The sequence below is a fragment of the Mustela lutreola genome, chromosome 11, assembly GCF_030435805.1.
Source record: "Mustela lutreola isolate mMusLut2 chromosome 11, mMusLut2.pri, whole genome shotgun sequence".
In the NCBI taxonomy this organism is placed as follows: domain Eukaryota; kingdom Metazoa; phylum Chordata; class Mammalia; order Carnivora; family Mustelidae; genus Mustela; species Mustela lutreola.
This window is the reverse complement of record NC_081300.1, coordinates 40,527,743-40,543,192: the sequence shown is the minus strand read 5'-3', so window position 1 is coordinate 40,543,192 and position 15,450 is coordinate 40,527,743. Positions and strand designations below refer to the sequence as shown.

General features: G+C 37.2%; 2 protein-coding genes across 2 annotated transcripts in view; one reads left to right on the top strand and one right to left on the bottom strand.

Annotated features, from left to right (window-relative positions):
* The window catches only part of DSC1 (desmocollin 1), a 245,197-nt gene that overhangs the window by 161,110 nt on the left and 68,637 nt on the right, over positions 1-15,450 (bottom strand). The window lies entirely within an intron of this gene.
* Positions 9,268-15,450, top strand: part of DSG1 (desmoglein 1) — a 30,934-nt gene continuing 24,751 nt past the window's right edge. The window contains exon 1 of the mRNA XM_059138996.1: positions 9,268-9,489. Coding sequence (XP_058994979.1) covers positions 9,445-9,489 — 45 coding nt within the window. The 5' untranslated portion in view covers positions 9,268-9,444. The remainder of the gene's footprint in view (positions 9,490-15,450) is intronic.

The window sequence follows — 15,450 nt, the reverse complement described above, 5'->3', positions numbered from 1 at the left end:
CAATTGTCCCATCAAAAGCTCCTAATGGCTAATCATCATTGCCATTGAGTGGCCTAGGGTTCAGAACAAAGAATCAAGCATTATATGTCTAGTTTTAATGTCTCCTTTAATCTAGAACAACTTCCCATTTTATTTTCTATATCATAACTGATATTTTTACAGGATCCAGGCCATTTTATTACAGAAAAATCCCAAATTGATATTATTCTTACTGTTTTCTCATTTTATGATTCAAGTTAAGCATTCTGGGCAAGAATATCATAGGGTGACATTGTATAGTTTTTGTAGCATCATGCAAGAAGGAATACCCTGTCAGTTTGTCCCAACGCTTAGTCTCATCAGCTGGTGAGATGATGTGATATTTTGAGATCATGTAAAAGCCTGATTTCCCAGCAAATTTTCATTCACTAGTATTAACACCCATTGATCATCTTTACCTGAATCAGTTACTATTTTGCTGGGCGCACTATTACAAATTATCTAATTCTACTTTTTCACCTATATTTATTAGCTGGCAGTCTCTCCTAAAGAAGAGCTTACTTTTCACCTCACTGCCCTTTTGAGAAATGCTAGGGGATCATGTATTCTTTTTTATTCAATGTATCATAGCTCATTTGCACCATTATTCTTTTTGATAATTTTTGCATCAAAAATTCAAATTATGAAGCAGAAGTCTATCTTATTAGTAGATATATACCGTCATGATATCATAAGTGTTATGATATATTCAACTTACTTCCAAATTATTCAAAATATTTGAATACACAAATTATACAAAATGCTCCCCAAAAGGTATGCATGAATGAAGAGAGAGCTAATGTGGAAAAGCGTTGGCAAATTGTAAATCTGAAAGAAGATTTGAATTTTTTTCAAGCAGAGAAGGAATCAAACAAAGTACAAACAGATAAAATGTTAAAAACTGCTTAGTTCTTACACAAAAACCCCAGATTCCTTTCTCTTCTGTTGCATCTAATATGATAAAGAAGGAAGTCTTTCTCCAGTTCCAAGCACCTTTTTCCTCTGCCCTCCATCCAATATGCCAGCTTGTACTGTTTATTTTACTTTTGTCACACTTCTATCTCTTTTTCCCTTTCCCACTGAAACCACACTATTTCAGGTTCATCACTTAAACTATTATGGTGACCTCCAAATTCATCTTTCTCCCTCTGTTGTCTTTTCTCTTCCATTCCAAATGTTCCAGAACATCGTTTCTCAGCCTTTTGGCTAAGATCAAGTGCAGCAAATGTTCCAGGACAAATTCCCACAGCACAATGTTGACTAGGTCCACATCGTGCTCAAAACCCACAGTGGTTTTTTGTTTGCCATAGAATATCATCCACATTCCTCAGAGAGGCATTTAAAGTCCTCCACATTCTGTTAACACATCAGCTCTGCTCCCTCTCACAAATGGTACAGACAGTCCAATTTGACTCCTTTTTGCCCTGAAAAAATTGTATTCCTTTCTGCCTTCTTTCTCATCTACATCTCCATTTGTTGAGAATGTAGCCAACCTAAAAATTTCAAATTCTACCTCTTCCATGAAGAGTTCCCCAACTACCTTATTGTGGGAATTCTTTCCCTTTTGCAGGGCTCATAAAACACTATAGGTCTTTGATGAAGTCCCAAAAGTTTATTTTCGCTTTTGTTTCCTTTTCCTTTGGGGACATATCTTGAAAGAAGTTGCTGTGGCTGATATCGAAGAGATTACTGCCTATGCTATCCTCTAGGATTCTGATGGATTCCTGTCTCACGTTGAGGTCTTTTATCCATTTTGAGTTTATCTTTGTGTACAGTGTAAGAGAATGGTCGAGTTTCATTCTTCTACATATAGCTGTCCAGTTTTCCCAGCACCATTTATTGAAGAGACTGTCTTTTTTCCACTGTATATTTTTTCCTGTTTTGTTGAAGATTAATTGACCATAGAGTTGAGGGTCCATATCTGGGCTCTCTGCTCTGATCCACTGATCTATGTGTCTGTTTTTATGTCAGTACCATGCTGTCTTGGTGATCACAGCTTTGTAATAAAGCTTGAAATCAGGTAACATGATGCCCCCCAGCTTTATTTTTGTTTTTCAACATTTCCTTAGTGATTCGGGGTCTCTTCTGATTCCTTCATCAAAATCAAAAGCTTCTGCACAGCAAAGGAAACAGTCAAAAAAACAAAGAGGCAACCCACGGAATGGGAGAAGATATTTGCAAATGACAGTACAGACAAAAGGTTGATATCCAGGATCTATAATGAACTCCTCAAACAGGCAAACATATCAAAAAATGGGCAGAAGATATGAACAGACACTTCTCCAATCAAGACATACAAATGGCTATCAGACACATGAAAAAATGTTCATCATCATTAGCCCTCAGGGAGATTCAAATTAAAACCACATTGAGATATCACCTTACACCAGTTAGAATGGCCAAAATTAACAAGACAGGAAACAACATGTGTTGGAGAGGATGTGGAGAAAGGGGAACCCTCTTACACTGTTGGTGGGAATGCAAGTTGGTGCAGCCTCTTTGGAGAACAGTGTGGAGATTCCTCAAGAAATTAAAAATAGAGCTTCCCTATGACCCTGCAATTGCACTCCTGGGTATTTACCCTAAGGATACAGATGTCGTGAAAAGAAGGGCCATCTGTATCCCAATGTTTATAGCAGCAATGGCCACGGTCGCCAAACTATGGAAAGAACCAAGATGCCCTTCAATGGACAAATGGATAAGGAAGATGTGGTCCATATACACTATGGAGTATTATGCCTCCATCAGAAAGGATGAATATCTAACTTTTGTAGCAACATGGACGGGACTGGAAGAGATTATGCTGAGTGAAATAAGTCAAGCAGAGAGAGTCAATTATCATATGGTTTCACTTATTTGTGGAGCATAACAAATATCATGGAGGACAAGGGGTGTTAGAGAGGAGAAGGGAGTTGGGGTAAATTGGAAGGGGAGGTGAATTACGAGAGACTATGGACTCTGAAAAACAATCTGAGGGGTTTGAAGTGGTGGGGGTGTGGGAGGTTGGGGTCCCAGGTGGTGGGTATTATAGAGGGCACGGATTGCATGGAGCACTGGGTGTGGTGCAAAAATAATGAATACTGTTTTTCTGAAAATAAATAAATTGAAAAAATTATAAAAAAAAAACACTATAGGTCTTTCCTACAGCACATACTTAATGTGTCTTATCATAGAGACAAGCCTCATCATTCCCTTTGAGATCCAGTCAAGGTCATAGCCTTCTTGAAGACAAAAACTTCTATTACCTACTTTTATCTCTCCTGACAACTAGTACAGTCCCTAGTAATCTCAAGAAATATTGGTGGAATTGAATTTTTAAAACTACAGTCACTAATAGTTTCTGAAAATGACAACTTTTTAGCTGCTCATAGACTACACATACACCCCTAAATGGAAAATATTCCAAACAAATATCAATCAGTATATTATTCTGAAACCTATTAGTATCATCATCATCAAAAGCAGGGTCTTCAAAAATGAAAGCGATGGTGTAAAATGGAAAATCTTAAGAATGTGGAGGGTGACTGCATTTTGTTTTCACTAGAGACACTAAATAACCTGGAGATGTAAATTTGTTGCTGAAGGGTTCCAATATGAAGACACTTTGATCTGGGAGGAAATATGAAGTTACTGTGGTTTTTGAAAAGAAGTGTGACATAAGGAGATCAATGTTCCAAAAACATTATTCCGGAAAATGAATCCAAGATGGATTGAAAGGGCAAGTGCTGAAGTACAGTTAGAAACATGCCACGACAATGCTGGGTGGAGAGGACCTACAGCAGCAGAAATGAAGACATAAAGGCAACGTTGAGACAAAAGAAGATGTAAGTTTGAAAGCATACGTGAATTGGTTTAGGTAAACTACAAAGAAAAGAAGTAAAAAAAAATCCAGCATTTTAGAATTCAATTTTATTATGTCATACAGCTGTAGTCTTTAACAGTATAAAATTTCTCCAATGTCACCTCCAACAAAATAGGGCTAAGGGCTCCCAACACACCCCATGCTTGTTTTTATTTAGCGTATTAGGGGAATATCTGTTCTTTCCCATTCCAGCTAGCTTGGAGCCATTTGAATGCAAAGACCAAGGTATATTCATCTTTATAATCCCAGTCCCTAGTATAGTATATAGTCAAGAAATAGTAGGGGAAAAAAAAAGTCATAGAACTACCCTTTTGGTAATTTACTATAAGTAAAAGGAAGGACTGAATTTGCACATAAAATCCAAAAAACACCGGGGTAGTAGCTAATAGACATAGGTATATGAGTAAGAAAGTATTTCAGAAGGGAGAAGTAATTTTTCTATTACACTATATTTGCAGCTACAGAGTAACCTCTGTAAACATAAAGTTCAAAACTATTTTGAACGTTCCACAATGCCTACTACCACAACGCAAATGCAATGGATTCTCCATCAGAATTATTTTAAAATTTTTTAAAGGAATCAACAATAATAGCTTAGTTTCTTTGACAGCTCCTATTTTATCATAAAATATTTAAGTGTCAAGATAGAGCCTCAGGCTCCTAAAATAATTGGAGACTTTTCTCTCGTCACAAATATTCTTTTTATATAGAGAAAAATACATTAAGATGTGATGCTATTAAATTCTTATTCTAGAATTGACTAGAGAAAAATAAAATTAAGGTTTACCTTAAAATTGGTTTAAAAGAAAGGCAGAAGAGTTGGACCATAGATTATTCTAGTCAATTAAGCAGTCTTTCTGGAAATATAAAACTAAAAATATATTTTGATTATAAAGATGCACCTTTTCCTCAGTGATTAATTGCTTTAATTTTAGTGGTTACTTTAAGTCATAATAATTTCTGTTCATATACTTCCAATCAATTTTTTGGATTCTCCTAAGGTCAACTAATTTCCTAATGAATCATATTTTGTATTATAAATTACAATCTGCTCACTAGTGCAGGGGTCAGCAAACTTCTGTAAAGAGCCAGATAAGTAGTTATTTGAGGTTTTGCAAGCCACTTTGTCATAACTCTTCAGTTCTGCTGTCATAGAGGAAAAGTAGCCATAGACAATACATACGCAAATGGGCATGGTCATTTTTCAATAAAATAACAAAAAAGGCAGTGGGCCAAATTTGGCCCATGACTATAATCTGCCATCCCCTACTTTAGACCATTATTTTAAATTTTATTATGAAAATTCTTGAATACACAGGAAAATAAAGAGAAGACCATATACTCTCATTTAGATTTGGCCATTAACATTTTACCGTATTTCCTTTATGTATGTTACTGCTAAATTACCATAATGAACATTTCTGTCAGCAGTTTTGCCTTGCATGATTTAGCATGTATCTTCAAAAACAAAGACAAACTGCTACATAACCTAATAAAATTTACAATAATTCCCCAAAAGTCTATATTTAAATTTCACCAAATATCTCCAAAATCATCTCCATAGCTCTTTTGTTCAAATCAGGAATAATCCAATTGAGGATCAGACATTATATTTGGTTGCTACATATTAAAAGAAAAGGATCCTTTTTTTTTTTTTAAAGATTTTATTTATTTATTTGACAGACAGAGATCACAAGTAGGCAGAGAGGCAGGCAGAGAGAGAGAGAGAGAGAGAGAGAGGGAAGCAGGCTTCCTGCGGAGCAGAGAGCCCGATGCGGGGCTCGATCCCAGGACCCTGAGATCATGACCCGAGCCGAAGGCAGCAGCCCAGGCGCCCCAAGAAAAGGATCCTTTAATCTAAAAAAATAGCCTCCAACCCACAGAATTTCTTGTGACTCCCTGAGAGTGAACAAGTTCTAGAATCAATACATCTTATAGGAACATTAATATAGAGACAAATACAAAAATTTTTGTTTATATTATCCTCAACATATTTACCTCAATTTTTCTATTTTTAAGATTTATTTTCATCTTTCACCTATTTTTAAAAATAACTTATAGAGGGGCACCTGGGTGGCTTAGTGGGTTAAAGCCTCTGTCTTTGGCTCTGGTCATGAGCCCAGGGTCCTGGGATGGAGCCCCACATCGGGCTCTCTACTCATCAGGGAGCCTGCTTCCCCCCCCCCCTTCTCTCTCTGCCTGCCTCTCTGCCTACTTGTGATCTCTGTCTGTCAAATAAATAAATAAAATCTTTAAAAAAAATAACTTGTAGAGCTGATTAGGGTAATTTGATACAGATATGAAAGTAGAATTTCACATGTGACATCAAAGCTTATTACACTGGGTTTCTCTGAAATATATGAATTCATGCTATGTATATGAAGTGGTAGAATGATCAGGTACTTTAATTGGGCTGAAGAAATTCTAAATCGGGGGGTACCTTGGTGGCTCAGTTGGTTAAGCATCAGCCTTCAGCTCAGGTAATGATATCAGGGTCCTGGGATGGAGCTCCCTACTTGGACTCCCTACTCATGGGGAGTCTGCTTCTCCCTCTGCCTGCCACCCCCCACCCCGCTCCCTCTCTCTCACTCTCTCTCTCAAATAAATGAATAAAGTCTTTTTTAAAAATTTCAATCACTAGAATCCATCACCTTTACTGAAAGATGCTGATTATTTTGTTTTGTAAGGTGTTACAGTACCCCACGCTGAGAACAATTACAGAAATGGAGGCACTGGAAATGGAATTCTGGAGTTTGCAAACACCTTATAAGAGAGGAAAATCCCTTCCCAGGAAACTTTTGATCCCGTGAGAAAATCTTTTGCTTATTAGGGAAATTCCAAGCAGAAAAATCATGCCAAATTTCATAAAATGTCTATGAAATGAGAACTGTTGGTATGTACGCAGAGATCCAAACATCAACCAATGTTCAGATAGAAACAGTGTCTAGGGAGACCAGAAGCCGACCATGCCTCACAGTTCTCTGACAACGTGATACGAAATTACAGGTAAGATGGCTGGAAGAAACAACTGAGAAAATTGAGAAAATAAATGAGAAAATAATTGAGAAAATATTCCATCAATAGGCAAATGAGAGGGGTTTGCATTGCCTGTGTTTTAAAGTATCTTAACTCACCGGTATTGGGAAATAGGATCAGGAAGGAGTCAGGGAGAAGGAGATGGCCAACTCATGTAACAAGAGCACATAAAGAAAAGGGAAACTCTGAAAGACAGAGGAATACAGTTGAGAAAAGGAATCAAGTAGGTGTAATTAAAGGGAGCCGAGTATATAAGAACAAAAGGAGTGAAGGCTTAAAACAAGATAGAAGACAATGAGCAATCCTGCTCTCACTTCTTTGCATTGTGAGATATGCTAGCCACTGGCCACGCTTGGTTGTTTGAACTTAAACTAAAATTAAATGAAACTAAAAATTCTGCTCCTCAGTCATATTAAGCCACATGTCAAATGCTCCATAGCCATAGGTGGTTAGTGGCCACCATACTGGATAGCACAGACAGAGAACATTTCCACGTTTCAAAAACTTCTATTGGACAACAATGCTCTAAGGAGATTGACAGTAGGAAAGAAAAAAAGGCAGGGAAAGCAGGGAAGGAGAAGGAATGATGATTTGTACACTCCCTTTCCCACTTGTGCTCACAATCACTAGTCCTCATGTGACAGTTAAGAGAGCCACGGCTTTCCTATATTAAGGTTCTGCCACACCTCCTCTCCAGAGATCTGCTGGAGAGGTGGCTGCCTGACTAATGCTTGAGGTGGTTGGGACTTTTGGAGCAGGGCATTGAGTTAGGGGTGGATCCAGGGTTGGGATTGGGGAAGGACCATTCAATGGATGAAGAGGGCCGGTGCGCAAGCTAGCACCGTGGTGAGAACTCAAGGTGGATAAAACATTCACTTGCCACTGGAAAGCTGCAGGAGTAGAGTCTTTCCTCTCCAGTGCTCAGTGAGGCCTCAGTCATTCCCAGTCATACAATCCTACACTAATAAATTACTCAGACTATGTCATAGGTCGATATTCATATTCTATCTTACTCCACTAAGAGGAATTTGACCTAAGCACCTCCTTTTAGGCCATTAATTCATATCAACCAATTCTTATCATAAGCATTCTTATTCACTGAAACTACATATGGGCATCATAGCTCCTTCTCTCTAAGCTCCAGGAGGAAGGGAATGAAATTTCCAACTACTGTTGAGTAACCTTCTTTGCCACACACCTGTCGTGAGATGACAGCATTTCATAGAGCCTCTGACTCTCCGAGACATCTTCCCTTTCTGGGATGTGATTAGCATCTTTCTGACCACAATCCACATCTTACCAGATGGCTCTCTTGTTCTGTTTCAAGACTTCCCGCCACTCACAATATTTATACTCGATGTAGCCAGGTGAAGAGAGGATTACCCACAAACACTTTCAATGCTGCCTTGTGAGAGTCACTCTTTTCATAAATCTCAGGGCTGCGCTCAGTCTCCCATTTGCTTGTGTGTGGGCAGCCATTTCTCCAGTGCATTGCCCATGTTCTAATTGGCTGATTATCCAGATTCTTGGCTCTGTGCTTGGGACTCGTCATTGACTTTTCACCCACCTCACCTGCAGAGCAGCTTTCTGTGTTCCCATTAGCATTTCAGACGCTGATCTTCATTCGTACAATGATCAACAAGATTTTAATTGGTGGCTCTGATTTTTTACTTTTAATCTGGCTTGGAGATACTTTAAATTTTGTTTTGCTACATTTGAAAAGGGCAGAATCTTAAAAAAGAGAAAAATAACTGGGGAGAGAAGATACTCAGAGAAAAAGCAGAGGCTTCCCTGGACTCAAGCTGTCCACTTAAAGGAACTGTGACTTATGCAGGGGACCTTATCATTGTAAGTAGCATAGTTTTGCTTGCTTGAATGAATACTTAAAAAAAAAAAAATCCTCACTCTTCACCTGAGCAAGATTTTCTGTTTCTTTGATGACAGCTTAGAAAACGACTGAATATTTTATAACATCCACTTAAGTGCAAAGTTTATGACTTTTTATTTTGACCTGAGTGTCTGGCTATGAGTATGAACCAGATAATCCTCTGAATATTATCAGCGTCCAGACGATATTTGCTTTTTTAAGAGAGAAGAAGCTTAACAACTTGTAAATAGAGCACAGGTGGCAAAGCCCCTCTCAACTGTACGACTGACTCTCCACACGTCAGATCATTTTAAACGCCTGACATTGAACACCTTCATTAAAGGACTGAATCTTCCAACCCCACAGAGAGCTGCCTTTCAGCTGGAAGAAGGGTGTGTCCCTGAGCTTTTACCTGGGAGCAATGATGATCTTGTCAAGCATTTCAGGGAGACCAGCCCAAGTTTTTAGGGTGGGGATCTAGACTGGTTATACGTAGCTTCAGTTCTTCTCCCAGAGAAGGCAGAAACACCTCAAAGCCTGCATGTAGGAACATCTACTGAGAAATTATTTTAATCAGACACCACCTGAGCAGGGGAAAGAAAAAGAACAGAGAAGAACAAACAAAACTCCCTCGGTCTTGGATGTAAGGAACCCAGCTGCAATGGACTGGCACTCTATCAGAGCCGCGGTGCTGTTAATTTTTCTGGTAAGTGTATTCTGTTCAAAACCCTCCTAATCACGCTCACTGTGAATAAGGGAGAACTTTTTAGAAAGTGCTAGTGTTATTTCTAACCTAAACCCATTAAAAGTTTATGTTAATGACAAGGTGATTTTATGAACTAGATTTTTAAATAGGGTTTCTCTCTTTAATTGAAGACTCGAGCATATTAATGCATCAGAGTTAACTCATCATATCACATCTCTGACATTGAAGTCAGTGCTAAGTCATGCTGGGAAAACACCGAATTTGGGAAAGTCTTATCACCATTCACTAGTGTTTGGTCGTTCAAATTCTTTTTTGCAGATGGGCTCTTAAACTAGTATCACGGGTGGTCCTGATCTTTACCCTAAACATTTTTCCATTCTTTGGGTATCTCTGCTGGCAGATTCACTATAATTTTAAAACCCCAAAATAGGATACATATACATTTAAACCAGAGCAACGTGCAACTGACCCCAAGAGCCAAACAATCTCATCGGTTGGAATCCATACCACTAATATCAAAAGCCCACACAGCTACACTATGATTGTATTTAAAACAACATTTTTTTAATCTCAAAAAACATGGCAGTATGGAAGATTTATAAATGATATAATAAGTGAAGGAATAGCTATAATTAAGGAGTAAGTATAATTATTATGATGCAGGTTCTTACTACTGGAAAGTCAGTAATGACTGTGATAGAAAAATTGTATATTTGATGTTTAGACAAATGTAATGCGATGCTTTATCACTGTCTCCCTTACACGTTATTAATTTTCTCTTTTTAGAGATAAGTAAGATAACACTAAGGTGCTGCATCAAATTTCACAGAGGTTGGAGATTTTAAAATCATAGTCTTTCTCACAGTCAGGTTAATGTAATCTCAAGAGGCAAGTGCCGAGTAAATCACTCTCCAATTTGGCAGGATTTAGTGCTGCGGTTCGTATTTGTTTTTACCTACTTAATTTTTGAACCGGATTGTTGGGTTTCTATAATTAACAAGTTAGACCTTTGAGTCAATGTATGCTGGTTAGTTTTAATTCAGTTTATTAACTCAAAGAAGTTATACCAGTGGATTTGTTACAAATAAACATCAATAAGCTGGTAGCTTTAGTTCCAAGCTGCCTTCAAAGACCAGCCCTAGATCATGGACTTTTTAATGGATCTTTAGGACCAGTTAATATTATAATTTGGGGTGTGGCAGGGATTAACAAGCACTATACACTATGTTATTTAAATATAGGAACATCTGTATATTGCAAGGTAATCAAATACTTTCATTTTTAATTTCATATAAATCTGATTAAAGCCTATTATAGCTTTGGTTGATTAGAGTTTATTGAGGTACTTATGTGCTTTAATTAAAAGTATAAAATAACTTATTTCTTTATTTTATGATTATTTATAATTAATTACATATGATGAAATTTCTTTAAATAATCACTGTCTAGTCATTCTTCATAAAATATATTGTTTTATCAAAATCATGTATTCTCAATGACCTTTCTTCTTTGTAGAGAGGTTTCGGTTTTTGTACTTTATTGTCTAAGTTTGGATAGTTTCGGTTTTTTGTTTGTGGATCCTTTATTTGTTGCCGTATTTTACTTTGGAATCAATTACAAGTTTTTCACTTGTCTGGTGAAAATTATTTCTCAAAGAACTTACTCTGTAGTGAATTAAAATGTTTCTTTTTCATATTATGGTAACTTTCTTTATAAAACATTTTACTTTCTAAGGTCTGAAAAATCATCATTTATTTTTAGTACAGATTTTACCAGATGATTTGGATAAATGTCCTTTGGGGTTATACAATCTATTTTTGTTTTAGAATATATTTTTTTCTGGAGTGCCTGGGTGGCTCAGTTGGTTAAGCATCTGCCCTTGGCTTGGGTCCATCTCAGGGTCCTAGGATTGAGTCCTGCAATGGGCTCCCAGGTCAATGAGGAGTCTATTTCTCTCTCATTCATGGTCATCCTCTCTCTATCGCTGTCAAATAAATAAATAAAATCTTTAAAAAAATATATTTTTCCCTGAAAATTAGCTACAACTATAGCAAGCTCCTTCCACTTAGCTTTCTGCTAGCCTCACTAGGAATGTTTGCTCTGACAAAAAAAAAAAAAAAAAATCTATGTAAAGTCTTTCTTCTTCTCTGCTCAGAGAAGAAGTATGCACCTTAGGGAGCATACTTGGACAACTAAAAGACCTTTAAGACATTTAAACTGGTAATATCTTTAATGCAAATCCATTTAAGAGCTGAGCAGACAACTATTCACATGTATGTTGTGGAGTCTCCTTAATGTACCTGAGAGTTTCAGGTCATGTTCAGAGCAGTGAGTTAGATCAGGGAGAATAAAGATGGAGAATCCACTCTTAAAACAAACAAGATGGCCACAAAACTATTCCATGATTTAGATCAGCCTCCTAGAGAGACAAGAGCTTATACCCGTTATAACACTGTAAGCCAAAGAAATGTTACTGACTCCTCATTTATTTTTCTTTCTTTTTCTCTCCATGAAATTCCATGTATTGGGGAGGAGGGATTGGGAATGTATTCTAGACCAGAGAACAATGTCACCCAGGTACCATACACAGGAAATCTCTGTGAATGGTTATGACAATGAAATAATATCTGGCCAGGCCACTGTAGGAAAGCAAACAGAAGTGGTAGCATTGTTATAGTTCTAATGATTTCTGAAAATTACTTGCAACTTTGTCAGATTCAATTAGTCAATGCAAGTCAATACAGACTCAAGGTATCTTTTTCTATAAAGGCTGACTTCTGCTGCTTATCCTCAGAGAACAAGCAAACTTGTCTTTACTGATTTCCAAGAATAATTCAGTTTGTAGAGTTTATCACACCAGCTTAGCTTCTGCTCCTCTCATGGTTAATATTTCCTTTCAAAAGAAAACCTCTACCACCTGATAAACTAGCTCCACAATCTGACTTAGCTGAAATAATTTAGGATAGAAGCAGGAGTTTTCAAAGTATTTCTCAGGATTCAGGCTAAAATACACAGGAAAAAAAAAATACTTCATTACATAGTTCATCAACTTACTTGAACCAGACTTCTTAAATTCCCATAATTGTGTTCATTGATGCTTAAAGCAAGAGAAGGACTAAAAACTAGTACAGACCAAACAGAAGACAAGCAAAGGAGAGGATTCTCTATGCTTTCTTGCACATATATTATAGGGATATATATTATAGGTAATAGTACATCACTAAACTATTTCATAGAAAATGGAAATATTTCTGTTCACCTGTTCCAGCAAAATTAACAATTTGTATTTAAGGAAAATCATTTCCATTTCCATGTGTTCTTAAAAGCTTTATTATTTCACTGAAGATTTAAGATCAGCATCTTCTTGCACCTTTGTGAAAACAGGGACTAGAAATTTACCATCATTTTACTGGTTTGAATTAGAGGAAACGATTTTGTGATGCCTGACTTAGGTAATAGAAAAACCTAAACCACTGAGAAATGCTGTTCCCCGAGGAACAAGATTCACCTATTTGACAAAGATTATGGATGTAGAAAAGAAAACACTCCTGTCTATACCCAGAGCACTTAATTTCAGGTAACTCTCCACTATACCTTCTTTAAGGACATTGGTGCCGAGTATCCCCAGGTCCTAACAGGTATTGCCTAACAAATAAGCAGAAAGCATGCTCGGCATTGCAGTTACTTATTATGCTTCTGTCAACGAGGGAACGCCCTACAGAGTGCTGGGACACGCCACTCTTGCTGGTTATGCTTGCCACGCAAATTCCTTTAAAGACTTAGGCAGGTCGAAGTAGTTTAAATGCCATTGGCTGATGATCTATATTCTCTATTGGTCTAGGAGAATAGGGTGCAGCCTTTTACACTTGTCTAATGAAAAACCACATCTCCACAAATTAATGGCTGCCGGTTGCTCATAAAACTACTTGAACTGTAAGTTATTTGAGGGCAGATTCTGTATCTGATTCACTTTTGTATTCTTCGTAGTGCCTTGCACCAGGGCAAGATTGCTCAATAGATGTTTAATCACACAAAGTAGGGACATCAGAAGGCAATTTGGAGAGAGTTTATATTTCTCTTCCCCTACACGTTCCAAAAAAACCATCAAAGTATTTAACATAGAAATAATCAGGTTGAATTTCCTTAACACTTATTTTTATGGTGTTTTATTACATTTACTTTACATGCCATCTAAGGTGTACCACAGTATTTTTTAGGAGTTAAGCCTTTTAATCCAGCCTTGATTCCACATAATATACATTCAGTACATATTTTTGTCAAATAAATAAATAAGCCAATGAGCAAGAAAGAAAAATTAACCTAACGAAGTATTGTCAACTCCAATTTTATCATAATACAAAGACAAAAGAGAAGGTTTTTGAAAAGAAGCAAATTGTTATATTTTGACTGTGTCTCAAGTTCTTTCTTGTGATGTAAAATACATTATTCAAATACATCAGCATTTGATGCTTAACAACCAGAAAGTGGCTATGGAAAACCACTTCCCAATTCTATATACAAGAGGAAAAACCTCTTGTTGAAATTATTTATTACTTTCAAGACCATTTTATTATTTTCAAAGAGATGTAAACCTCAGTATCAAAGGGGAAAAAAGCCTAAAAATTAGTAGAATTAGAGAATCATTGAAAATAGCATACAAATTTGTCCTGTGGCTTTTTAAGTCTTTATGTGGATTGACTCTTCAAATAGAAATGAAGAAAGGACTCACTGAGGATGCACTTCAAGGATTATATCCACTACTTTTTAAGAATTTTTGAATTAGAAAGAGCTTTCGTCTTATAAACTGGTGAGGAAACAGAGGCACAGAAAGACACACCCAGTAGGCAAGAGAGATGAGATACTCAGCCTAATAATGCCTGTATTCATTTGTAAGTGAATCTCCATCACAAGCCTCCATAGTACATATTTCCAACTCATCTAGGAATCCAAACTGCTTCCCTGATTGATAGAAAATAACCTTATCCTTACTCTACAGACAGGGTCTAGATCAATTGGATGATGTCCTTCAACTACCTCTCATAGTCTATTGATTTAAATCTCCATCCTTCCTCTCTTCCTTACCCTCTGTCTTCAGGGTCTTTTCTTTCTACCTATCCCCTCCTGCTTTCTCTATTACACTTCCACCAAGTACTTTCTTTTTGAACCTCTTTTTCCAACAAAATCTCCTACTTCCTTCTTTCTTCACTTCAAAAATCCATGTCTACCTCTCCCAGAATATTTCCTGGATGCCAGATCTCGTTGTATCATTCCATCTTTGTTTCCTTTTATAATCGATTTTCTTGGAAAGGTGGTCATCTTTATGTCTTTTCCCCTCCATTTTGTTCCCCAATCCCTTTTGGTCAGGAAGGACTTGTTCCATGGAACTGAAAGAATTCTGAAGGTCACAGGAAACCTTGAGATTCACTCTACTCAAGTATTTTATGTCATCTGACACTTGTTCACATTTCATGTCTCTTTCAGTTCTCCCTTCCTTTGACATCTGTGATATTGCATTATCTTGTCTTCCCATTTCTTTGGCCACTTCTTTTCTCTTTTTCTTTATTGCTTGTTTCTGTCATTGTTCCCTAGTCTATCCATGTAGCTATTGCCCTAGTTTCACGCTCAGCCACATGGCTGTTTCTTTGTTGTAGTCCCTACTTTAGGGTCTTCAAATTCTCCCATGATTGAAACTGTTTTACCTGAGGTGTCCCTCAAATATGTGTATGAGGACTGACCTATTGTTCATCGTGTTGAGACATATTTCAAATTGCTAAGCACCTTCACCTCACCATTTCTGTAGCATCTCAAAGTCATTGTTTTTTTTTTTTTAAGATTTTATTTATTTATTTGACAGACAGAGATTACACGTAGGTAGAGAAGTAGGCAGAGAAGCAGGCAGAGAGAGAGGAGGAAGCAGGCTCCCTGCCGAGCAGAGAGCCTGATGTGGGACTCAATCCCAGG